The sequence below is a fragment of the Antennarius striatus genome, chromosome 13 (assembly GCF_040054535.1).
Source record: "Antennarius striatus isolate MH-2024 chromosome 13, ASM4005453v1, whole genome shotgun sequence".
NCBI classification, from domain to species: Eukaryota; Metazoa; Chordata; class Actinopteri; order Lophiiformes; family Antennariidae; genus Antennarius; species Antennarius striatus.
The window spans coordinates 4212475-4239930 of NC_090788.1; the positions used below are offsets into that span (position 1 = coordinate 4212475).

The 27456-nt window shown below is 42.5% G+C and overlaps 1 protein-coding gene across 5 annotated transcripts in view; it reads right to left on the minus strand.

The window, feature by feature from the left end:
• The window catches only part of LOC137606344 (glutamate receptor 1-like), a 46624-nt gene that overhangs the window by 4550 nt on the left and 14618 nt on the right, over positions 1-27456 (minus strand). The window contains exons 3-17 of one of the 5 annotated variants that reach the window (XM_068331568.1): positions 23797-24036; positions 18213-18397; positions 16184-16237; positions 15928-16086; positions 15192-15359; positions 15011-15115; positions 14212-14322; positions 13627-13833; positions 12388-12603; positions 12189-12312; positions 11952-12081; positions 9963-10161; positions 9539-9786; positions 3769-3883; positions 537-671 (exon numbers count right to left, since the gene is read on the minus strand). In XM_068331568.1, the coding sequence (XP_068187669.1) occupies positions 537-671; positions 3769-3883; positions 9539-9786; positions 9963-10161; positions 11952-12081; positions 12189-12312; positions 12388-12603; positions 13627-13833; positions 14212-14322; positions 15011-15115; positions 15192-15359; positions 15928-16086; positions 16184-16237; positions 18213-18397; positions 23797-24036 (2396 nt within the window). Of the gene's footprint in view, positions 1-536; positions 1236-3768; positions 3884-5711; positions 5827-9538; positions 9787-9962; positions 10162-11951; positions 12082-12188; positions 12313-12387; positions 12604-13626; positions 13834-14211; positions 14323-15010; positions 15116-15191; positions 15360-15927; positions 16087-16183; positions 16238-18212; positions 18398-23796; positions 24037-27456 lie in introns of those variants that run through there. The other 4 variants (XM_068331571.1, XR_011037842.1, XM_068331569.1 and 1 more) reach the window with 4 other exon arrangements.

Genomic DNA, 27456 nt, shown 5'->3' on the forward strand with positions numbered 1-27456 from the left:
GTTGAAGATCCTGCCCTGTGGCTGCTGGGAGAACTCTAAAAGAAGTCTATCGCGAAGCTGTTGACAGGCAATAATCAATCCACTAGGAGTCAGGATTGTCACTATGATGATCCGATCTTCTAATTTTTTATTTGTGGTTTATTTTGTGTAATTGTTCTAATCGCTTCTATTACTCACTTTATAAACAGCTGGATGAAAGAAATATCGTTTTTCCAGATCTCTTTCTACCATTTGATGTTTGACTGGCACTCCTTAATGACGTCCTCTGGCTGCACTGACTCAGCGTTGAGTGGAGAGTTCGCCTGTAGCGTCAAAGACTGTTTGCCTCCTCAGGCGTTATGCTTTTCAATGAGCATCAATTGAAGTGAACATCATGCATCATTTAGAGGCAATGTGCTACTATGAGTGTTTTATGGTCTAAAACCAAATGAAGAGGGAGAGAAAAAGAGCTCTGAGGAGGCAATTTGTACAATCTGGAGGGAGCAGTGACTTTCAGAATCGTGGCAGAAGTCCGTCCCCATTTGTTCATGACTCACCTTCATCCTTCTGGACTCGATCCGCGACTTGTAGCAGAACTCGACTAGAGCCACGAGCATGGCCAGTCCCAGTCCGCCAATCAGGATATAAAACACTCCCGCCACGTTGCTCAGACTGAGCGCACTTGTCTTGTCCTGTCAGCACAGAGGAGCGGCGTCAGGGACAACCAGTCATGGCGCAGACAATCATGACATCACCACAGCTTGAATTCTACAGATTAACTAGGTCATGATTAAAGCTAAAAACTCAAATCTTATCTTTCTAACTAAGCAGAGACTTTTAACTTTCAAAGGATGTGATGAAGATGAAATTCCATTAATTTATCAAGTCTATTATTGACTTTTTTCCTTTTAGTTTTTTTAGCATAAATTTCAGCCTCTGAAGGTAAATTATCACAGCCTTTGAAAATCAATCTGTACAAACATGCAACTTCATGCAAAACTAATTCATTAAACCTTTTAAATATGAGGTTTGCTGTTTGTGTTCTTCTTAGTTACATTCAGCAGAAATAAAGCGTTTCTGTGCTGTTTAACAACTCTGTCTGGTCAACTCTTACAAACTGAAATTTACTTTTAAATCCTTAGAAATAATTTTATTTTGCCAAGAAGTGATTTGTTTGGTTGTGTGTCTTTCCTGTCACATGCATCGCTTTGGCTTTTGCAGGGCGTGGCTTCACTTTGTCATCCAATCGCATGCATCTATTAAAATAAACATGAGGAAACAACACTCAATGTGGGCGGGGCCTCTCTTCAAAAGGATGTGTGGTCAATCAGGGACGACATATCAGGAAGCTTTCCTCTACAAACTGTCATGTTTAACATCAGCCAATAACCTCTGAGAAAATAATCTCGAAGACATTCAAAGTCAGACTGAACTAAATGTAAATTATTATAGTTTAAACACATTTTTTCATATTTAATGTAATTTGAGATGTAAGTAAGTAAAAAATTGCACCAAGTCCTATTTTGAAAATGAGTGGATTTTCTCTACAGGACTAACCCTGCAAAATATTTTGCATTACATATAATGACTTAATTTCAGTTACACTGATTCAAGAATTTAATATCTAAGGAGAGGAGAGCTGTCGGTCATGTGACCATGTATTTGGTAATAAAAAAAAGGCATTTTGGTGAAATTTTGTGTTGGGGTTTATGTTGGGTGAAACAAAAAATTTATGCGAATCTGGGGAAGGCTGAAATAATTAATTGTTATTTATTAATGTTAACATTTTACATAAATGATGAAAAATAATAGTAAAAAAAATGTAGATTTAAAATGTTTCATGTTTTCTCTTAAAAATAATTTTTTAAATTGTTGATAATACACCTCTAGGGTGACAGAAGAAGAAAAAGTAGAAGAAGGAGAAGAATAAGAATTAGATAACAAATTAGTAGAAGGTCTGAAGGAAGTATCATGTATTTCTGGCATTTGTCCACGAATGCTTTCAGACTTCTACTAAAACTAAAGTCAGTAAACTTAATCGATCATTGAATAAAGCCTGCTTGGAAAAAATAAGGAGATAAAGGTTTTAAAATTTCCTCTGCGTTATTTTGTCCGTTCGCTGATGTCTGAGCATCGCTGCTTGTTATCATTCGTCTCCTGACTGCATCTTCAGTCTGACTTTAAGTCTTTGCTCCTCGCTGCTACGCCGATGAAGAGCATCTTCTATTTGTTAGTCACGGTCCGTTACACAGTGAGTTCAGAGGAAAAAGGGATACATGACAGATTGCAGACAAAACATCTGTGCATGTGAGTGTGTTTGTGTGTAAGGAATAGGAAGAGTGGCAAAGTTGTGGTCAGTAGCTTCAGTTTCATCAACTCAGGCAGCAGCCATAAACAGAGAGAGAGAGGTGGAGGTAGAGAGTTATAGAGCTACAGCGAGAAAAAGAATAATAAACAGGAAGACGTGACTTTTTACATGTCTAAAGCAATCTTGCTGTAAACTGCAGCCTCCTGTGAGGGTTAACCAACTGTCTCTAGTAAGATAAATCCTCACAATACCGCTCGACCGTTAGAAAGCAGGAATGTAATACGGCAGTGGAGCTTTTCCATCATAAGTGATGTAAGAAGTCACATTTTTCTTCGTCTGTCTGTCTGTGGCTGCTTTCCATGAACTTTGCTGACCACAGAATATTCTGGAGAACAGAAGGAAGGCTGAGCCAAAAAAGAGCCTCTGAAGAAATCTACTCATCTGAGGACATGAAAACCCCTTATCTCCAAAAAAGTCTGCTTTGTCAGAATCAGCTCAGCTCATTTTCTCATGCATTTGCATAAATTCACTGGACCGTATGCGAGGTTGGAGAAAGTTTTCTGGTAAGTTTGTCGGGTGTCCTCAGTACTTAAGCTGGAATGACATCCTGTCAGGACAGGCGTTTGTCGGAGTCATGAGGTTTTCAGGTGCCGTCAGAATGTGTTGGTTTTATCCTCCAGCTCCCCAGAATGCTAAACTAAGTAGCAGCGGTACACTTTAAAAACTAAAAAGATATTGTCTGGAGAGACATTTTAACTCACTGTGATGTAAAAAACACACTTTAGTGCCAGCAAGAAATTTTAATTTGGAGAATTAAGTGTCAATTGAATGTCAAAGTTTGATCGTAGGAGAAGTCAAAAGGAAAAGTTCTCTTACTGATTGAGACCACTTTCATAGCAATGCTAATAGCAGCCAGTTAGCATTAAGACAAGAAATGTAACGTTACAAAGTCTATCTAAAATCAGCTCTACATCTGATACCTCAAACAAATGGAATCTCCAGAAGTCCGGATATTTGCTTTGTTGGCTTCTTACTCTAATTATAAACCAAAATACAAGATCAATACCTGCTGAGCTTTGCTGTCCAGGGAATAAATGGAATGCACTGAAGGCCTTTCTCACAGAGCTAAGGTTACATCCAGGTAACTACAGTATTTTCCATACTATAAGGCGCACCTAAAAGCCTTTTTCATTTTCTCATAATCCCATGCGCCTTATAATCCAGTGCGCCTTATAGAGCGGAAAATACTGTTCTGCTAGAGTAAATACTGTCACCAGGAAAACGCCCGTTTAGCATTAATTGAATAACAAACGTCTTTTCAAACTTATTGAGAAAAGTAGAATACGTGCAATATACTTTTTACTTTTCAGAGTGTACCGGCTGATGTCTGGTGATTTGGTGTGTGTGTCTGATGGGGGTAAGGGGGTGGGGTAAACCAACAAATTACCTCGGGACCAGGCCAAGTGGCCTTAAGAACTGACCTTTCTGCCGGAATCCTTGTGTCCACACTCCCCCTTGTCATACCACCACTTGTTTTTCAACTTGTCTAAGATGGCTTGTTCATTGAGCTTCAGTACTGCTAGGTTTACTGGGATTCTTCAAAGAACCATGACAGGAAGGGAGGGGGGTTGGGAATAACATAAATAACATTATACACCTCCATGTTATCTTATGTTATTGTTCAGCTGCACAGCAACAGGGCTGCGGAGGGCTACAGCAGCAGCAGCAATGATTTTAGCAAAAAGTGGCATTTGCAGTATAGATGCTTTGGTATGCTAAAGAGAACACCGTCACAACAATACAAAGAAAAGTCAAATAGAAAAAAGGCACAATCACACAGAAAACTGCTGGAAAATGTCAGCTTCAAAGTGATATGCGTTAATACTCCATCTAGCTTGGTTTGGCCTGACTCCCTACGCGCGAGATGTGTATTACTATATCACTTTGGGTAACCGGCAAGGGTTGAAAACACTCTGGGATCTTTGGGTTTATTGAGGTTTGAGTGTCCAAGAACCAGAAACTGGTTTGTGGTGGAAATTGCTGTAACATTACTTGTAAGTTTTGGTGAATTCAACGCTCTCCATGACAATGCACCGAGGTAAGATGACCAGAGGGGTAGTTCATGGATAAACACTGGTTTACTGACTTTTAGCTTTGGGGAACTTGAATGACTTGTCTTGATCTTGTGCTAAATCACATGATCTGATTTTCACCATTACATCCAAAAGACCCCCTAGTGGCAGAAAATGTGTACCGCTTTTCTAGCCAAACCCTAACCCCAACAAAATGGACTGGTTTAGCAAACACTTTTGAGCAATATATAACATATCATGAGGTTGTTTTACTGTCCTACAGGTTTCTCATATCTCTTGAACAGATATTACGACTGATTGATGATGGAAGATCACTTACTGCGTGTGTTGTTTTTACTTCTAGTTGTGCATCATTTAACTATAACACAAGTTTAGTGTTGTGCCCAATGGTGACAGCTACCCCTAATCTGGGAAACAGTTGATTCACCCCAAAGGTGTGTTTAAAGACTGTTGTCAAGGAAAAGCACTAACATAAAATTGCTTTAAATGTGTTTGTGGATAAAATTTAGAAGAAAATTTAAACCAGATCGTGTCAAAAAAATTGACTAGAGATTTGGCATCAAATTAAAAATATAATGATGAGATAAACACTGATTCATTCAAGCAAACTAAGACACTGAACGAAACCCTTTAACCTTGGTTGTATCTCATGAACACGCATAGATCATGTTTCACTGGAGATTATAGTTAATGGTGACAAAATCTCATATGAATTATAAAACTTGATTATTTGACCTCAGTTTAAGGACATTGTTCTTGTCTGGTTGCCATTCTCTGGCAAGAGCATTCTTGTATGCCCTTTTCAATTCTGTTTGGCTCAAACTCTGGCTGATGCCTAGGATGTTGTAGGGGTTGTTTTCAGAAGCCGTTTCCACCAACTCTGGAGACAAAACAGGACGTGTCTGGGTATGATAACTGGATCTCAACTATCAATGCTTGCCTCTAACCTAATCTAATGACAATTAGCAACCAACCTGTCCAGTCATCCCAAAGTAGTTCTGCCACAAGCATTCAGACCATTGCCTCTTTTAAAATGGACCAGTCTTCAAAATGTCCTATTTTGGAATATCTCTGAGCATACTTTGTAAAATACCCCCCTGGATCAAACAGTGCAGACTCAGGAGAGAGTGAATCTTTGATGGATCAATTCATCTCCTATTCCAGAGGTGAAACCAGAAACATTACTGCGGGGAAAGACACCAAACAGTAGATACAGCAGTTTCAAATGTGCATCCAGAATGTTTTATAATTGATCTTTAAATGTGGGTGGTTGCCGGTTACCCCGTGTACCATTGCCTGTCGTTACCCGTTGGGGGTTTCGATGATCTGACCTTGGAGTCCCCTCCCCCGATGCCGCACTCTCCCTTGTCATACCACCATCTGTTTTTCAATTTGTCCAACAGGCCCTGCTCGTTCAGTTTTAACACTGCCAAGTTAACAGGGTTTCTACGGGGATGATAGTAATAAGGGATAGAAGGGAACTAGGTGTTAATGAGCAGACGACCGCCATAGTGAGGATAGCAACATCATTACATCTGCTAATGACAGGCATGTTATCAGTAGAATCATAAAGGGAATGCTTCTTCAAAGGACAGGTTCACTATGATTCAACCAAGACCTTCACTACATTTCCAAGTTGTTAGCTGAAAGTCCACAGTCACATTTTGTGATAAAGTTTATAATCTGCTATTTCAGAGTCAGAGATGCCATTTCATTTCATAGACTGGAAAGACATCCGCAGGTAAAACTTTCCCAACTGACCAAGGATCACTTGCGGAACCCCAATTATAAGATTACTCTTGGGAAATCCATTTAAAGTACTTATGGAGGCCATGACGTCTAAGCAAATTGATTGATGGGAAACAAATTTCTGTTTATTCTCGTCCAGGAAAACAACGTTTTGTCCTGGTCTGGGTTGAAACACAGCAAATTTCTCCTATACTGACGACTGTGCAGCAAAACTCGCATTAAGTTCCATTCATCACTTGATAAATAAGGAGGAACAACAATCAAACATTTGAACATAAGCATCACGTTGAAGCCAAAATACTCTAACATGTTCTCCAACAAGCTCAGTCTGTTCCCCCTTACTTATGGTCAAATACATAAACTGCCATAAAAAAGCAAAGATGTTTCTATGGCAATGGAAGCATGATACAATGATCAGTCATTAACAATCAATGATCAGTGATGAGCCAACCAGATGTGCTTAAGTTTGAAGTGATAATGAAAAAAAAAAGAAAGTAATGTCAGATCCAGGAAAACAGGAGTTTTGTTCTTAAATATATATGTCTATAAAAATGTAAATATTTTATAATAATAATTTCCCGTGACTCATAAAGAAGTCCAGTTGAAATATGAGACTTCAAAAATTGTAAACAATTACACTGAAGAAATATCTGTTAAGAGTTGGGTTTTTAAGTAAATCAAGAACTTCGGAAAAAACTGAGATGTGTTAATAAAATGATGACATCATAAAATAAGATATCTCCTTGGAATTGCGATTAAATTCTGGACAGAATGGTGGTTACAAGGGATTCTCACCAAGTCTCTTCAGCATTAGGGATGCTGATCAGTGCCTGACAAATGAGTTCACTTTTGCTGCTGGTTTATCTCACTTGGACCAGTCGTATTAGTTACTTGTTCGAGTCAACCAATCAGAAATTGTTTTGATGCCATTTTGTTCACTTCAGACCAAAGCACAATCATTGTAAGTCCTCTCTACGCAGATGCTGCAGACAGCAGACGAAGCATCAACATGAGAAGGGAATCAGAAGCTGTTTGATGGAGTTGATCAGAGGAAACAGTAAAGTTAAATGATCAATATCTTATCCGTTAGTGGGGGAGACAGTGAACCCAGAGGCAAAGTCTGTCAACTACAACTGTTCATCTGCAAAGGTGATCAATCTTACAAGGACAGCATTAGAGTGGTTTAACTCAACGGTGTTGCTAGGCAACCGATCAGAACAACTTGTGACTTGTATGGTTTGTGCTTTCTGCATCTGCTTCATGCACATGAATAAGGAAACAGCAGGTGAATAACTCCTGCTCTTAAAATAATTATAAATTACATATTATGAACAAAAAAAACAAAACCACCTTATAATCGAGACAGAATGTCAAGTCAATTAGCTTCACCCTGTCCCACTGCGCGAAGCTGATTTGTATTGTTGTATCCGACAAACACACATTTCCACTGATTAATTTCAACACAGAGAGAAAAATGCAAATCAAACATCATTCATGTGCTAATCTCATGGTTGGAGTAATTTCCGTGCTCTGACTCTGGGTTGGCTGTAAAACGCTGATGCGAAGCAGGAAGAATGAGAACAAGATGTTCTCTCACAGAACATCTGATAAGAACATGGACACTGATGTCTGTAACACGGAGAGAGAGAAACTCCACTTTCAGATGCTGCTGTCAGGTAAGAGGTATATACTTGCACCCCTACCCAAAACACGAATCATTGGGAAGGTCAACCATCTCGATATTTGACCTTGAGAAAGTGCATCAACTTTGTTGTTACTCTAGGGAGTTTGATAGGTGTCTGGATGGTTGTCATTGGGCTACTGGATGGACATTATGACATTAGCATCTGATAGCAGCATCTGACAGCAACAAAATACGAGTTAGATACGAGATAGATCAACAGATCTATGTCAGCAGCATCGTCAGCATAGACAGAGCAACAAGCAGGTTTGCAGTCAGGCAATAAGAGATGACAACAAACAGTAAACAGGCCAACAGATCCAGAACAGACAGACTGCAACACTGAGACAAACAGACAGGAAAACACACACACATATTTGACAAAGACAAACAAAAGAGAGAGAGACAAGACAGACAGAGAGACAGATTAAGAGACTGACAGACAGACAGACAGACTGACAGACAGACACACGGTTAAAACTCTGACAACGTTCTTTGGTGGTCAGGTCGGTTGTGTTTTTTTAAGATGTGAAAATTTTGTTTCAAAGAAAAGATGTTCTGAAAAATGCCCTGCGGGTTCATTTGTTGCATGTTTGAACTGGTTGTTGGGATCTGCAGAAAAACCATCAAGCTGGCGTTTACACCATCTGAATTTATTTCTAACAGACTGAATTTGGTGGCCATTGATTGTTGGGACATGAACAGGGGTCACAGTCAAGAGCCGACAGTGACATGAGTCCGTGCCTCTGCATGGTTTACATGCCAGAGAACAGATTTTAATTTCTAAATCACACATCATGGTAAAAAGAATTCATTTTGAACACTGCATATCAATGAAGCTATTTATTTGAAGAATTTCCTCATTATTCTAACCTTTTGTTAACCAAGACATGGTTAGCTAGTAGCAGTAGCATCCAATCACAGGAGCCCTGTGTAAATCAGGACCATGAGGTTTCTAGAACCTCCCACGCCGTCCTGTGAACAGACTCTGTGTTCGTTCTGTTAACTGAAGGAATCAGTCGCCCGTCAGCTGGACCTTCTGGAACTTACATGTTGAACACATGAAGCTGGGGCTCGTGGTCAGTGAGTCAGCATCAGCCCCTCTGTGGGAGGGTTTTACAACCTGTTTCCAGTGTAGGGTTATTTATTGGTTTGGGAGGCCGCTTAATGTGTCTAATCCTCCATGAGGGAGGTAAATGAAGACAGGGTGTAGGAGGAAGTCTGAGACTGTGAGTCTAGGTTCCTCCCTTCCTCTATGGTAAACTCACAAGTTGTCCTGTCAGTAATGGTAGCTTGTGATAAATCTTGTGATAAATCCGTAGGGAGCTCCAGGCTTGATGCTCGGATTATAAAGCCTCAGTATGCTGAGGCTGGAGAAAGCAACACAGAGCGGAAATGATTCCAGCTTCTATTAACCTGAGGGTTATGTATTTGGTGGGTGGGGCTTAGCAATGCAATATGAGGTAGAACGTACAAACTGTCTACTGCAGCTTTACAATTTAAGTATAAATTTAATTTGGTTCATTTGTCACGTTGCTCGATTCAAATCTTCTTTTGATTGAAGCCCCATATTAATCATTTAACGTCTATAACGCGTTGATGATGTGGGTCAGGTCGCGGAAACTGCTGGGCGCAGAGGATTTCATGTTTTGTGATCGACCGGCCCAACTTTCCATCAAACACAGACGACAGAACAACAACACAGACATTCCCCTGTCTGGAGTGTACCTGAGGGGCGATCGTTTAGGCGTGGCCACTCCGTAGCCTTTGGAGTCCAGGTTTCCTCCTACTTTCATGGTGTCGCAGGGCTTCCTCTGCTCAATGTACTCATTCATGGAGGACTCCAGCAGGTAGGCATACTTCCCCTTTGACTTTCTGACTCTGTTCACACCCTCATTGGTGCTCTTGACAAACACCGACGGGTCTGCGCTCCGCATGTAAGACCACATTTTCTCGAAAACTGCTATCTTTGACCGCTAGAGTTGTAAATGGAGAGGAAAAGGATAATTAAGTTGACTAATTCTTAATTCAAAGTCATCTTTCACTGGAGCTAAACTGTTGCTAAAGACGAAAATTTAAATTATTCCATTCAAAGGTGAGACAACGGAGAACATGGTGGACCTCTGCTGGTTCCTGTCTGGTATTGACTCACACTGAAAAACTCTTTGGTGGAACCTCCATCCAGGGTGCCGTAGGCGATTTCAGTCTGCTTGGCCAGGTCGTCTGCGCTCTCAATGGGGGAGACCATCCTTTCCACGGTAAGGAAGGCGGCCAGATTGGCTGTATAGGAGGAGATGATGATGAGGGTAAAGAACCACCAAACTCCTCCCACGATTCGACCGGAGAGCGACCTGGAGACAAGAAGCGAGAAGACAGGTAGACGTTACGTTCAGGGTGATCACACTTTTTTTAACATTTTGTTAATTGTCCTAAAATACTCTTTGTCCTTCTTTGTTTTAGTCCTCGGTAGATTCATGTCCTCTTTGTACCATTGAGCAGTAAAGGAAATTTCTTTCCAGCCTGCAGTAAAAATTCTAAACAATAACCAATACACTTCTGTTCTGCACCTCTGTGTCTCACTGAAGTCGAGTTGGGAGTGAACATAAAACAACCTTTTTAGAGCTGAACTCTGCTCCTGCTCTTGACCAGAGCCCCTGAAGTTGCCTCCTGGTGTCTTCTCTTCATGAAGGTCCAGCAAGTCCTGCCCTCTGCTCCTCCTGGGCCTCCCAACACAACATTACAGAAAGCTCCTTCACTGTCAACTCACCCCAGGCCAACATCTTTTCCTGACTGGTGTAATCACACCTCTGGAAAAAGAAGTGCTTGTATTTGGTGTGAAAACATCATTACTCTTATTTTTTATTTTCTACAGTAGGTGTGACAACTGAGAGATGGCTCCACCTGCGGGGAACACACCAACACCAGCATCCATACCTCCAATCGGCTTCAGACGCACAGATACATTAACACGGAGCACTCTTTCAGATGCTGCTAAGCCCTGGAGTCGTAAACGGCTCATCTAAAGGTGACCCGGTGTGACGTGGAGCACTAACACAGCCACAAACACACCGGTATGACACTCGTGTCAGGATGCACAGCACTGAGACAGCTGACCCCACTCTCCAGCAAAGCATCTCCACCCACATGGATTAAACCAGCGCTCAATACTAAAACAGCAGGAATGTCAGGCGCGTAGGTCAGAGGGCATCTTCTGACATTTAATTCACAAAACTACCAAACCGATTTCTACAAAATTTTGTGCAGGGATGCATCATGGGTCGAGACAGTTTAACAGACGTGTAGGAGATGTGCAGTCCAGTCGAATCTATTGATGGTTAAAACAGTGAGATGTCACAGTAACCCAAAGCCTAAAGTCCTTAAGAACTTAAGAGCCATTAATAAAGATTTAAGACACACTTACACACACACACACACACACACACACACACACACACACACACACACACACACACACACACACACGCATGCACACACACACAAAGTAGTTCATCCAGAACAGAATCAGCCTCAGGCCTTCACACAGCTCCACTAACCAGGCAGCATGTCAGACAGGATTGTACATGTTCCATGATAACACGTGTGTGTGTGTGTGTGTGTCTGTCTGTCTGTCCACGCTGTACATCACAGTGCATCTCAGTCGGCCTTTTTGCTTCGGGGTTAATGAGGTTCGTTGCTGTGAGGACATTTTGTTCAGTTCTTATTTTTTCAAAGGTTTTTCTGGAAATCAATGAAAGATTATTAGTTTGGGGTAAAGAAATAAAGAATAAAGGAAGAAGGGTAACAGCTAGCCTGGCTAATGTAGCTTAGCGCTCAATAGCATAAAGTCTAGATAAAATTGAAAACAAATAGCCTGGCACCAAGTGGCAAAAAGCCTCCTCATCCTGAGAAAGATAGATGAGTCTTCATCATTCTGACATTTTTCAGGTGTCAAATACAAGAATATTTTAATTTTAATATCACAAATGAATTGTCGCTGCAAACAAAAACAGACACAATCCAAGCCTTTGATCAAAAATCATTTTGTTTGAGTAAAAACTCAAACAAAAAATAAAAAATGGATTGAGTCCCACAATCAACAGAGTACTCTCCCCCACTGACACACAGGTAAATGCTTTCCTACCTGGGGGAGATGTCACAGCCCTGCTGCATGAAGGCCCCCAGAGAGAACCACAGAGAATTAAAGATCCCAAAGTCATTGGTGTGTTCTGGAGTCTCTTTGTCCTTCTGCTGGTTCTGGTTCTGGGAGTAACCTGGAAACAACAACAGCAAACAGAAAACCAGTTCCACTTGATGCCAGAACTGAACCAAAATACGAGGGAGTCGGGTCCAGATGACGAAGAGGATGACGATGATGTACCTGGAGAATGAGTGAGTTCAGAAGACGACATTGGCAGAGCTCGTCTAGAGGCAGAGGAGGGCAGAGTTTCGTCTTCGTCGTCGGAGTCTTCGCCCTGCCATTCATAGGGACTGAAGCGACTGACCTGAGACACAGACGAGGATCGTCAGCATCAGGAATACCATCAGCTTCCCTTCCCACATCCATGACACCCCCTCACCAGGAAGAGCACCACGCTGACGCCGATGTAGGCGAAGACGATGCACATCCAGATCTCGTAGGCCAGCGGGTCGAGGAAGGAGAACACGCCGGGTTTGGATTTGGTGGGTTTCTTGATCATGATGGAGATTCCCAGAGACATGAAGGGTTTGGTGAAGTCGATCACCTGCTCCCGCACCAGAGTGATGGTCAGAGGGGCGACCGCCACGTCCGCCTTCTGCAGGGGGAGAGGAGGCTGGTGGACTGGAACCATACTGGTATACCAGTACTAACCCGGTACACTAGAACCATCCTGTTATGCTGCTATAGTTTGTTTCCATGCTGTTTCTTCCTGTTTCACATCCCAGATGTTGGTTTTCATTTTGCATCTCTTGGATTTTATGCTTCTGTTGACTCTTTGTACAAAACAAATCTACAGCAGATGGATCCGCAAAATCTTCCTAAATCCTTTCAAGCTTGTACTCGCAAGGGATTTAAAAACCAACCCACTCCTGTTATACGATACAAAAAACTGTGACTAAAGAACTCCCACAGGATGACATCATCCCACAGGATGACATCATCTGGAGGTTGACCAGTCCAGGAGGAGACCTGCTGTTATCAGTGCTGATGAGGGATACACAGATTACTGATTCAAACTTTAATTGACAAATGTTATGATTGTTGTGGTTTTGGTGCTGTATTTGATATTTAATGAAATTAAGATCATTTCTCACAGTTAAAAATAACAAAAATGCCAAAGTAAATTTACAAATTAACATAGCACTGTGTTTTTAATCCTCTTGTCAATCAAATATCTCATTTGATGCCAGAAAAAGTCTGAAATGTCCTCTTTTCTTTTTTCACTATGTTGTTTTAGTGGTGGTTTGATTTATTCTGTAGCTGAAGGCTGGAGGTTCATCATCATTATTCAAACCAGTGTCTTTTTCATCTATTGTCTCTATTTCTATTCCCTCCAGGTTCAATTTGAAACATTTGTGACTTGGGTGGGAAAATAATTTATGAATTCATGAAAAAATAAACATTACAAGAGAGAAGAACATTTTTAAACTGATTCCTAGCTAAAATTTTCATTCAAATACTTCAAAATAATGTCCTACTGCTTATTTAGTTACAACTTAAGTTTAAAATGTTTTTAAAATGTCGGAACCAGTAAAAGTTGGAGATGATTTTTAAAATAATTCCAACCTTAAGCTTTAAGTAAGCTGACTGGACAGGCCAACTGGTTGAGTGGACTCACCCCGTACACCAGTTCTCCCACCATGCCGTTCCACATCTTGGTGTGAGCATCTCTGGCGCCATACTTCCCGTCGCCCACCAGCTCCAGCCGGTAGACAAATCCGACGTGTTTGGCGATCTCTGAGGCCAGTTCAGCGCAGTAACCTTCGTACTTGTCGTTTCCTTCAAACTGCTCGTGGTTGCTCTTCAGCATCATGTAGGGAGCTTCCTGTGGGCGGAGGGTGACACGGTGAACGCCATGTCTTCTGCATGTGTTTTCTATTTATCCATACATCAATCCATTTTTATTTAGACGAGACCGACTGCTATCGTCTTGTCTTTCGCTTTATGGGTCATTGGTGTTGGTGGAGCCTGTTCTCACAAACTACAGGCGAGAGAAAGGATCCACTCTGAATGTGTCGCAGGTGCATCTCAAAGCCAGACAAAAGACAAACAACCACTCAGGTACACACTCATCCCTACTGACAATTTAGAACTCATCAATCCACCTAAATTGCATGTTTTTGGAGGTGAAACGAAGTCCAATAAGCCGGAGAGAACCCCTTTGTATTTTCCAAGAACGTCATCAAGTCCTTCCTGATCTTACCAGTATGGTGGTGACGATGTATGTCCTGTTCTGAAGACCATAGAACTCTTCAACACCCGGATTGTAGATGGCTGTGCTCACGTAGCCTCTCTTTTCATTCCAGTAGCCAATCTGAACACAGGGTAGTGACAGCGTTACACAACAAGCCATCAGATTTTATCAGAACTAAAAGAGTGGTATATGTTACGTCATACACGGCTCCAAAAAACAGTGAAAGAAGTGGAGATTGTAACTGAAACCAAACCAGTCCTCCAACCACCAACAAACCACAAACAGAACCAGCAGATTTGATCACCTGAAAGGGAATGCAACCATCCATTTATATAATTCTATATGTCTACTGACATGACCCTGATGGAAAGAGCTTTACGTATGGAATTACTGCTCAGTATGCATCTTTAATACGGAGCTGAGAGGTGTTAGTTAATGTGCTTCCTGTGTTTGGCCTCCAGCTGACCTGATCTGACCGACGGCAGCGGCAAGTGAACCTAAATTCCAGGCTTCAAAATGTCACCACTGAAGCCTCTATGAGTCGTTTGCTACACTACAAAGCAAGCAGGATTTTCACCTCGTTACAAAGAAAAGTGAGGCTGTAATGTTGTGGGGATGGAGTTTAGCTGAGCTGCAGGGTTTTTTTTTACAAAAACAAATGCTGCAGCAGCTGATTTCACTGATGATCACACCTTTAATCAGAGGAGAGGGAGCTAATTATTAAAATGAGCTGATACGGTGAAAACGTGCAGCTCGCTGCACGACGCGGCTCCGTCGGAGAAAAAGGACACAATGAGCGGCGCTGCACCTGTCTTGGCCCCACGTGGCTGAGCTCCATCACCGTCAGGGTGTAGTTGGTTCGATGCCCTCGCTCGTCAAACTGAACTTGACCTGTCAGCCCCTCCAGACGCACCTGGAAACACGCAGCACTGTGTTGACTGGGTGTCCACGCATGTGAGGACATTGTACACCTGTGAGTGTTTGGTTACCTGTTGCAGCGCTCTTTGAATGTCGATACCCTGTCCCCAGGGGGCGGGCGGGTTGGCCAGACACTCCCCTGCGTTGCCACGACGAGAGATATCAATGCGTTGCTGCCGCAGGTTCTGGAAAGCCATCGCCATGACACTGACGCCATCGTACGTCAAGGCGCCTGTGTACTGAAGAAGATGAAGATGAAGACGTTCAGAAGATTAATGTTAAATTGGATCTCTTCATGACAAGACATTCATCATAAACAGCTTTTCAACACATTTATATTCAGTAAACAATCCTCTATTTGTGTTTATTGTCATTAATGGTGAAGCCCTTCCGGACGGGAATCAAATTACCTTCTGTTTGTGATTTGATCTGACTGATATTCTGCAGCTGTGTCACAGCTGCAGAATATCAGTCAGGATGTTTGCTTACCGTTAGCGCTAACAAAATACCCTGTTGATTCACATTACTACACTTTTATTGTGAAACAGACAGGAAGTAAAACAAACGATTATTTTCTTCAAGATAAAAGCCATCAAACTTCACTTGGATTTAACATAAGGAAGACGCTGATGGATATTTATGAATAAAGTATTTTCAGCACTATAAAGCGCACCGAAAAGCCTATAATTTTCTCATAAACCTACAGTGAGCCTTATGATCCGGTGCACCTTATGTATGAAATAAATTATAAAATGAACAATTGATTAAAGGTGCGCATTATAGTGCTGAAAATACTGTACTGCGTACTTTCAGCCTCCTTCGGGCCAGCTTAACATCTTTGTTGTCGAATTCCATCCAGTCCTGGTTGATCTTCACCACAGCTGGATCCGACTGGTTGACTAGCTGGAAGCCCGTCACGTTTGGTCCCAGCTTCTGGAACTCCGTGATGTTCAAGTCCAAGAAGCCCTGCCGTACGCACACAAACACACACATACGCACACACACCATTTGACCAACAGAACTGGGGCTGTAGATCCTGCAATCCCGTTGAAGAGCGACTCACCAGATTGGCCAGGATGTAATGGTAACTCTTCAAGTGTCTCTTCTGAGCAGCAATCTGAGGAATATACAAGTTAGCATAAATGATATGCTAATGATTTCTTCTGATGTTTCTGATGGTGATAAAAAGCATCCATTACGCATTCATCACAGTCTCCTGCATGCGTGTGTCCCCTCAAACAGCTGCTAATTGGAGGACTCAAACTCCTCTTTGAGGAATTAATTGCCCGTCTTCACTATCAAGCAGAGATGGAAAGAATGAGAAAAAGAGTCTCCTCGGATTGATGGCGGACGACAGGAAAGGAAGAGAAGGAGAGAAAAAGGCAAAGTGGGGAGAGAAAGAGGAAATTGAGGAGCAGAGTAAAAAGAGAAATTGTATGGAAGATGAAAAAGAGGTGGACAGAAAAACAGATGCAGAGAGGGAAGGAGGAGGAGAAAGAGGAGGAAGCAGGTGCTGACTCCCTCTCAGGTCTTGTTAGCGAGCATCAGTTGATGAATCTCCACTAAAGCAGCTGGGCTGCGGAGTTTAACTTGAAGAAGGACAGGGAGGAGAACCATGATCCTCCTAAACTCTTGTTGCCTCCTCTTGCTTTCTATCCTTCTTATTGTTGGGATTTAATAAATTCCAAGTAAAGAACAGAAATACAAGGATAAAAATCATCTCAACTAATGTTAGCATGAAGCTAAAAGCCCAGCTGTTGAGCTGCTAACATGGGTTTCATGATTCTTTGAGGTTCTTTATTTTCCCATATAATAAAGAAGCGTTTTCCTTATCAAACACCACCTGATACTTTAGCCTCTGTTAGCCAGCTGCCATTCAGCAGGAGGGACATTTCCCTTAGTTATGCCTGGTCTCTGGGCACGCGTCCTTTCTTTTCTCTGCTGCGCCTCCTTCCTACGGCAAGCCAAATAATTCAGCAGCATGGCCAGGACTGACAGCAGCTCTCCAGCTGTCCCGCTCCATCCAGTCAAGCTGCAGCAGAAGAACTCGTGTTTACAGCTCGCGGCTCTCAGCCAGATACAACAGTGGTTTCCAAAACACCAGTGTGACGCAAGTCCAGGTGTGCTGTGAGAGTCTGTGGCAAACATGCATTATTATTGCGGCAATACACAACCTGGGGTGGAAGCAGCTCTTTTTCTGAAGTCTGAGGCAGGCTGGGAAGCAACCTGGTAGGTACTGCATGTGGTTTTTAGTCGAAATCTAGTCCAATTCCTTTTGAGGAAAAGTGGATAAAATACATCCCATCCAGCCTGTTACGTTCAGGTGAACAAAAGTGACCCTAAATGCCCCCTTTGGACGAGGAGTAACAAAGGTCCAGTCCTCCCTGGTCCTACCGCTTCGTTTGTGTGATATCAGAATGCAAATGCTGCATCAATGAAGGATGGCTGCTTTGTATCTTCACAAATAACCAGAAAAAATATTATAAATTCAGATATATATCAAATGAATGTTGATGTAAATAAACATTTGATTGCTTTGTTAAAAAAAAAATCACTATTTACATGCTGGTGGAAGTTGAACCCCAGCGACTGACCTGTAAGTCACGATGTGACAGGTTCATCTCATCTAGCTGGACTGCCTGCAAATGGTCAAGCTGTTTAATTGGACCTGCTCTAAAAAAAACTATTCCATAATATTCCCACATTTTTCACCAACGCTCTCTGTTCTCTCTCTCTCTCTCTCTCCGAGCAGCCAATTACCAGTGACGCTGAAATCGAACGGTTCGGTATGAAAATGAAAACTCAGTGAAAGGGCTGCGAGGGCAAAAACATTCTGCAGAACATTCTGCTGCTCTGAGGATGGAAGGCAGAGTGGGAACAACAAAAGACAAATAGAAACAGAAAAACTAAAGTTTGGAAGGTCTGTTCCGTGATGGAAATGTTGTGCATGAGTGGAGTAAAGTGGGCAGCGCTGCAGGAGTAACAAACAGAAAGACAACAACTAAACCCCTGCTTCAGAAACTGAGATTGTTGTTCTTGCTTTCACACAGGTCAGACTAACGTGATTTATCGACATCAAACGGGTGTTTTACCAGGTTGAGGATGGAGTTGAGTCGTTCCAGCTCACAGTTGATGATGATCTGAAAGTCCTTCTTATGATCCAGATCCGCCAGCAGTTTGATGAAGGCGGCTTCTGTCAGTGTGTCCAGATTAACGGAGGTGACCTGCCAGGTCCTTTCTGCTGCCGTGTCCAGGATCCTCTGCAGAACCGACAGACCTGCGAGAAACAACGGCGGTTAAATCTGAAACAATTGTGAAGAAAAAGATGAAGTTTCCATGATGTTTCTGGAGACTCAAGTTTCATTTTAACAAGCTACAACTTTGTAGTGATCTAACAAGATGAAATAATTCTGAAGTGTCTAATTTAATTCTGTTTTTGCAGAATGACATTAAAACATAACCGGTCTCATCCTTTTATGATGCAGTGGAATTTTAATCTCATTTCAATGCGATTTTGTTACCGGAATCAAACCCAGGATGTCGCTCATCTTGGACGATGGCTGGAGTTTAATTGCCTTCTATTGCGCTAAAATGCTTGTGAGTGTAATCTTGATGGAAGCGTGCGTCACTCCACAACCTGTATTCAGCGTTAATGGTGCCTTTACAGATGGTAAATGGACTGTAATTATAGAGCGCATTTCTAGTCTGACTCACTGCTGAGTGCTTTACAACGCCATCCAGCCTCCACCCAGTCACGGTGGTAGAGGCTAGCATGCAAGGCACCACCTGCTCATCACGAGCAACAACCATCCACGTCCTCATGGAAACGCCACGGCGACCAGCGTGGACCCAAGGAGGAGGGTGGAGAAAGCAGGAAATTAAAATGACGACGTTCCAATGAGTAGATCACTAAACTGCAAGATACCACGCTGCAAAAACAGCACATTTGCAAACATCACTTCATCAGGAGAAATCAGATTTGACAATCTTAGAAAGAGGACAAAGTTAAAGCCAAATGCTAACAGTGGCTAAAAGCAGCAATGCCTATTTCTGCTCAATAAAAACAAACACAACATGCAAATGAGACATTTCGGCCCTGTTGGTGAAGCTGGCGAGCACACAACCACGCTGGGATGTTTTTCATGTGATGTGGAGAAGCTCTGGCTCCTCAAACTGAATGTCAAGCTGTTTTTTTTTTTTTCACTGAAATCAAACTCTTGTGATGTTTGCTGTTTGCCTCAGGCTGGATTTGGTCTGGGTTTAACATCAAAAAAGCTGCTCCACTCTGAGACAGCCCCGACACGTGATGTTTTTATTTTTCTTGAAGTGGACTGATGTGGATTAGAAAAAAAATAATGATGGTGATGAGGAATTATTTCCGATGAATTTCATTTTAGAAGATTTTCAGGATAGATTTGAGTCTTTTATCTACCCTCCTGAACTAAATTCAATTACTACAGAAGAACATCCAAACCATGTAGTCATACTGTCAGCGGAAACATAATGAACTGTTTGGTGTCACGATCAAACCTGGAAGACCTGATGCTGGGAAAAATAGCACTCTACAGTTCTACTAAGTTGTGCTAAATGCTAACCTCAGCAAGGAAAATTGCACAGCAACTCAACGCTCATGGCGGGGCTGAATGAAAAGAAACCTGACAAACTTTACGGCGTTCTATCAAACATACACAGCAAAAAAATATATATATATATTGGAAAGAAACATTAATATAAGGGACGCTAAGATAATTCCTTATTCAAAACTCTCATCACATTGGACGAGGGAAATCGCCCAATAAAAGTGACACTTATATTATTATAGTATATTATCCTAAATTATTTCCTGTTCCCTAGTGGCAGAAAAATTAAAGCACCTTTGCATTTCGTCTGCATTGTTTTAACAACTTGAAATTCAATATGCAGCAAATCACATCAGCAGTTTCACACACACGCATGCACACACGGTTCAAAAGACTAATCAGCAAAATTCAGACAGACTTCAAAGATTAGAGAGATGAACAGAGAGACAAAGTAAAACAACTTCAGAGATACCGTCTGGTGCACGCACACACACACACACACACACACACACCCTCCAGGGTTATCACCTCAGTGTGTCTCGGTGTGTGTGTGTAAATGTGTGTGTGCATTCTAACCATACTCAGCCCTTGAGAATCCAATTATACGACACACTAGCTGCAACTGTACTGTTTACCCTGAAACAAAGAGACAAATTACAACACTGTTCACGACTGAGGCGGCAGATGAACACCTCATTATTCCTGACTGTAGAGCTGATGGACGCCATCATCAGAAATAATTAACCGGACAGGAAAAAACAAAAAGCACCAGCAGCAGGCCCGAGTTCTCAGAAACGCTATTTTCTTTTGGCTAATAGGTACTCTGACAATAATAACAAGTCATGCATAGTTCCAAGCAATATTAAAATATTTCAACATGATTGCATCAAACTAGATATAACAGCCATTTTTGGAATTATTGAAGGGATTGGCAGTATTCCACTTTACTGTTTTTAGACCTCTAGCTTGGTTCTGAGGAGGAGAGTTGACTTCAGGCGGACAGAGATGAAGCTTCTGTCGGTCATTCATCCGTGTTTGCGTTTAGAAGATCTGTAGTGACGTATACCTCCTCACTTTGTGAAGACGTGCAGCCCAAGACCTTAAGAGCAGCTGGTGCAACACGCTCCAGCAGCTCCACGAAGGAAATGTTCTCCCAGTTTGATGTGGATGACCTTGATGGGATCGAATTGAACCCTACATGCAGACATTCAAAACAAATCAAATATTATTCTTCTATCCACTGGTTTTCAAAACACAACTGACCTGAATAAACCTGAGAGATAACTAGACCTAATCCACCCATCCATCTGTTTTCTTATAAACCAGACAACCGTAATCGTCTCGTCTAGTGCCACTTATCCGCATCACTAAATAGTTGAAATATAGTCGAGTACAGCATACGTTGGGCTGTCCACATACTTCTGGCCACCCAGTGAAGAGTTAACTGCTGCTAAGGAAGAGGAAGGAGACAAACGGACATGGAATAACTCGGATTGTGGGAGCTGCAATGTGACATTAGATCATATGATGACCTCTGAAAGGTAGCTGCTCATTAGCATCCACACAGTGACAGTGTTTACAGCCACTGTGAAGCCTCACAAACCCACACACGCAAGACGAGTCAAGTGTGGGTTGATAATAATGTATAACCTTCAATTAGACATACAGCAGAGCAACACACACACACACACACACACACACACACACACACATACACACACACACACACACAGACACACACACACACACACACACAGGCAGGGAGACAGACAGCAACACACAGATGCAGAAATGATGAGAGATTAACGTTAAAAATAGAGGAGGTGTAGGAGAGACAGACAGAAAGAGGAGATTTATAGACACTCATCTGTGCTTCATTCTGCATCTCATTTACATGAACATCCTGCATGCATTTACGAATAATGCACTGAAAGAGGAGAGGAAGAAGAGGAAGAGGAGGAGGAGGAGGAGACTCCTCAGCAGTGCACCTGAGTGTTTCCTCGGCTATTATTCCCCTCCCAGCAGAGCTGTTTCACAGTCTTACAGCATCAGCTCCATCTGTCCTCAGATGCTCATTGACTCTGATACAACTCAGGACCAAAAGAAGGCCAACATGAGGCCAACTCAGAGCCAACGATGGGCCGACCCCCCAAAGATGGAGACAACTCACGCTATTTATATCCATCTGGCATGTTTTGCCTCAGTCTGTTCTGGCTTGGCCCGCGGATCAGCTTGAAGTCCTACAAGGTAACACGGCAACCTGTTATTGCCGTGAAGCCCTGAACTCCTGCAGGAGTGCTCTGAAATTGATCGATCAGGTAAAACCCAGCACGCCACCTCATCATCAAGACAAAGAGAAACATCAATGTTGACGCTCAATAAAAAAAAGTGCTCATTTAAAGAAGGATAAAAGACAAACTATTGTGCTTCAGGCATTCGGCCACTGGTTACCTCGATCACGCTCAAACTCCAAATCAATTTTATGTTCAATTACACACGGTCTGCTCTGACGCTGGCATGAACAGACCCCAGATGTGTCTCCCTGCGCTCCAGACCGCTGTTTCATGTTTAATCAATACAGGGGTTGACTGAGCACATAAACCACTGGGGATTAAACACCTCGTTTGCAGGAACACTGACGGAAGGATCGCAAGAAATAGAGCAAAATGAAAGACTGTAGGAGTGGAAGGAGGAACAAGTAAAAGCTCTCTCAAACCTCTGGACAGGAGAGGGGGAAGAGGAGGTCAAAGGAGGACAGCGAGTGTTCAGATAGAGCGAGACAAAAAGATTTCAGTGACAATAGTTTTGCACCAGGAGCTCCTCTAGTTCCATTTCTTTATCGCGTGTTTCACTGGTGCCAGCCGCTACCATGGAGTCCATGAATGGGAGTGTGAACGCACCTTTACACCTCAAGGGGGGAAAAAAATTACTTCACTTTCACCATTTTAGGTTAAATGGCTATCATCTTCCAACAAGAAAAACAAAATCATTTCCAATAATCATTTCCAGTTTGCGTGAAATCAAACTCGGTTCTTCTTGTACGTGAAACAATCACTGGAACAACTGCGTATTCCCAGCAATCAGTCAGTGCACAGAGAGCGAGCATTACTGCAAGGCTGTATCCATGGTAACCAGACAGATGGATAACTACAGGATGACAATCATTTTTCTTCATCTATATGAGCGTTTACGTATTGAATGAAAGTTGTAGGTTCACAGCGTGATGAATTATCCTGCAGATACTCGAGTACTTCTCTGTAACTGACTGAGTGTTTGAGTCTTAGGCTAATCGTAACTTCTCACAGCGCATCATCTTCTCTGTTTCTGCTCATGGATTATTCTGTCCCCCTTTAACCACCAACGGGGACGCCGTGTGTTGACGTACAGGCACGAGGCAGCGGTTGTCATCCAGGGTTGCATTCCAGTCCCAGCCTCAGGAAAGCCCCTCCGCCTCCAATAAATATCTAACGTCTCCTCGGCAGGTGTCGAGGAGTAATAACATCAGACAGACTGCACCGCCGAGACGGACAGTTACGCATTATTACGCCAGATAGACTTCCGTCGATGATTCCTGGCCAGATGTAAAAGGAAATACGGTTAGACGAGGTCTGCCACCAGCTGTCAAATGGACCGTAACATCGGATCTGAGGCCGTGGGGAGACACTAGACAGAACACACTTCCTTTCTCCTTACGCTCCAAGTTTGTTGATTTGACTCAAAAAAGCTGGAGGTTTGTGTTAAGATGGGTTCTCAAACGGTGTAGAGTCAGCGTTCTGATGTTTAATATCACAGTCGCCCCGAGATCCCAAGGTGATTTGTGAAAACATTATTGACAGTTTAAATCCTCATTCTAACTTTTGTGCTGAGAGAGTCTGCGCTGTTCTGTCAGAGGAAGAGGAGAACGCCTTTACATGCTAGACGAGAGCTTGTGATCTCTGTACACACACTGATCACACATAAACCGCCAAATATAGGGTAAACATCTAAAAACCTTTTCAAATGTAGTGGTTTGAACACGATGAGAAAAAGTGCGACAGAAGTGTGGAGTTTCATTTATGGTTCAGCTTTGAAGGAACATTTGTGCTGTGGCGCTCACCTGAGTCGGAGCTGTACATGTAGACGAACCTGGTCCAGGAGAAGTGGTCCAGCAGGGCCATGAGGGGCTCCTGGAGCTGGGGCCTCAGCTGCAGGACAAACTGATTGTTGGTCTGGATGGGGAAGGACGGTGTGACGAAGCAGACGTGCAGCGAGCCGCAGAAAGACATCAGCATGTTGACGGTCCGCCGGTCGTACATTCCCATGATGGCGTACACTCCCTTGGAGAACTGGGAGCAGACTGGGACAGATGGAGAGAGGATTTTTAAAACAGTTGTGTCCTCACCTGTTTTGTGATAAAACCAGTTTAAGGACGCAGTGATTCAACATTTAATGTCTTCTGTCATACGCTGCTTTCAAACGTTACACAGAAGGAGATGAAGGAATGAAAATCAATTTGATGTATAAAAGGCCAAGATTAATATGAAATTAATATAAAGCTGAAAACAAGATTCACAAAAGGTAGAAGAAACCTTTGGTTTCTCTTCCAGACCGTAACAGCTTCCTTGCTGCCGCCATTCAAAAGAATTTCACGATTCCTGTCCAGCGGTTTTTGTGCAATCCTGCTAAAAGTCAGGAAGAAATGCCAAAATCACAACTCACCATCTAAATGTCCTTTGGGCTGAAGCTGAAATCTGATGGTCCCATGGTTGTTGCGTTCAGCCGAACATCCACAGGGCAAAAACTCAATTCCATACATCCCATACCTTTATTTAACCTCCCACTCCTCCCTCTGTCAGTATGCATCCCTCCATCCGCTGCCCTCTCTTTCACCTTCTGTCCTCTCCTTATGCAGCTTCCCCTTTACAATAATGCCATTTGGCTTATTGTCTGTCTTGTTTTCAAGCTCCAGTTCCCTTTTTTGCCCTAAAACCAAGGTCACCAAACAAAGTACAGTAAAACTCAGCTCATTTATTCTTCTTTTATTCTATGGGAATGTTTCCTTCTGGGGCAGAAGGTGATATTTAAGTTATATTTACTCCAAATGAATTCTAATGAAGCTCTCCACATTTGCCTCTAAAACAACACTCCCACCGTCATCTCTCATGCCTGTTTATTGTTTTATCTGCCTTTGTCTGCGTTTTAATCTGCAGCAACGGAAAATCTCCACTTGGTAATAAGCTAACAGATGACAGAGTCTTATCTTCACAGTAGACAGACCTAATTTCTGCTGCTCACTTATCTGCTGCTGTGTCGCTGATAAAGTTTCCTGTTTTTCACAAAAGGCCTCTGCGTGATAAATCCACACACACACAATGGCTGTAATCAAATTACTCCTCATGCCGGGGTTCCTTTGCAGCCAGGGATTAAGACTTAAGACAAATAATACTCACTGCTGAAGCAGCACAAGTCATTCAGTGAATCACTGTCTTATTTTATGGACTTCTGGGCTTTAAAAAACTTGATCTGCACCATCAGCCAGAAAATCCAGTCAAAAACACACAATGTCCTTTTGTAGATTCGTTTGGTTTGGTTCAAAAATCAGCAATCCTGCAGGTGGCGCTATAAATAAGAACAATGTGTTATTATGATCCTTAATGAACGGCTTCAAAAAAGAAATCAGACAGCAGTTGTTTTTGTTTGGTTGTTGCTTTGTTTGCTTGCTTGCAGAGGCAGGGTACACATTTACAGAATGTTCATATCTGAGGTTTTTTAATGAATGAAGTTGGTGATTTTTTACTGACTACAAAAATTGAGTTAGTAAATTATGATGTTCTGTTTGGCTTTTACGTAACATTAAGTTTATTTAGAAAAAAAAATCTTTATAATTACATCTTAATACACTGAAAGTTTTCAGTTCACCAGTGAAGAGTCAGAAATGGAGGCCTAACCGCTTTTTTATGAACCAAACACACATTTAACAGAAATTCAAATCTGTATGTAAAATATTAACGTTGATTTCAGACTAATCAGAAATGCATACATCCAGAACAAAACTGTTCAGTTTGTGAAGCTAAACTGTTCAAATGTAAAGTGAATTAAATGAGCAGACGATCATGCAAAACATCAAACACACAGTGTGTGTTCACCAAAATCCTCATCCGTTGTGTGTCCTTGGTGCAGCTTCAGATCCCCCTCGGCTAGCGCCAACATGCTAACAACAAGCCTGGTCCCTCTGAGCGGGCTAACGCTGGAAATAACTGTTCCCTCTGGGGCCATGCTATCATGCTAACAATAGTCCATCCCCTGTGGGCCGATGCAATCATGCTAACGAGGTATCTGTCTCTTAGCATTAGCGCTGTCGTCCCACTGGAATGACAGACTTGGTCATCAAAGGGGGTATCGAGCAGCAGAGGGAGAAAGATGTGAGCTTAGGGAATCTGTGGTTCTGACAGCAGTTCAGGTGTGAGATCCAGGTCCTGGGTTGAAGCGATGATGGGACGTGCACCACACATTACTGACATATGAACTGTTTGTCTTTAATCAATCAATCAATCAGAGAGCTTGCTATTCGTGCTAACGAGTTTGGGAAACTTCATTGGCCAAAAAAGATCATTTGAAACAGGAAGAAGCCGAGCGAGAAGTCAGGTGCATTAATGTTTTTTCACATCTTAATTTTAATCAAATCTCTGTGACTGAGGTGTGAGACTTGCTTGAAGACAGGAGTGAATAACCGACCCTTCTCATCTCTACTGACCCCCTAAACTCTTACCGCTCCACAAGGACATTCTACTTAACAAGCAGAGACTGAGCTGACCTCTCCTCGTCCCACCGAGGGTCCTCCAGTCAAACATCTCACTCCTTGCCACCTGAGGCCCTCAGACAGAGCTTTATTTAAATACAGCCCAAAGACGACACCGAGCGCCGTGGGGCCCACAGCTGAGGCCGGGTCTACCCATAGAGCTGTTCACCCTCGTAACGCATCCGATCCTCTCTCCGTCTGCCACGGGTAATGATTGAGGAAAGAGACTTTTGGCAGGTGACTGTGAGGAAGTCCGTGACCCACAAAGCCTCAACCGACGGCCAGAAGACAAGACGATACGCTTGAGTCACACTTCACGATAAACGATAAAGATACGATAAACGGGGAAAAAAATGAAATGAAAAAAGAGATTTTTAAAACCATCCACACAACAAAATAACAAAATGATTATTCCTTAATGGCACCATGTTTATATTTATGCTTGTCGTAAAGCTTCAGCAAACGTTTGGTGGTATGAGAGGTTTTAACTGCGCCTGCAGATTCTAGAAATCTCCTCCTCAAAGTAATCTGACTCTCCTTCTTCCATTTGGAACCAAACCATAATGTGCCCACAGCGGCGATGTGGTGTTCGGCTTCGCCACTAAATGATCCATGATGTTTATGTCAATAGGATGCTCATCGAAAAGTTAAGTGCCTCCAGAGATAAACAGTCAGTGGCACAAAAGGCCGACGTGATTCTCCACTCAAGGCAGTATAAGAGCATCCAGACGACAGTATTAAACATCAAACGGTGGAAAACGATGTGGAAATGGTGATGAAAATGGACAACAAATTAGAAATGGGGCAGGATGCATCCATTTCTGAGCACACAAACCAGCTGCTTCGGTTTTATACTCCCTGCTGGTTGTCTTCAAGAGCTCAGGAGACAAACTCCAGGTTTAAAGGTCCGCGGGGTCGACAAGCCGACGTTCAGCTCAAACAAAAAGAGCAGATTTGAGGTTTATATCGAAACCGCCG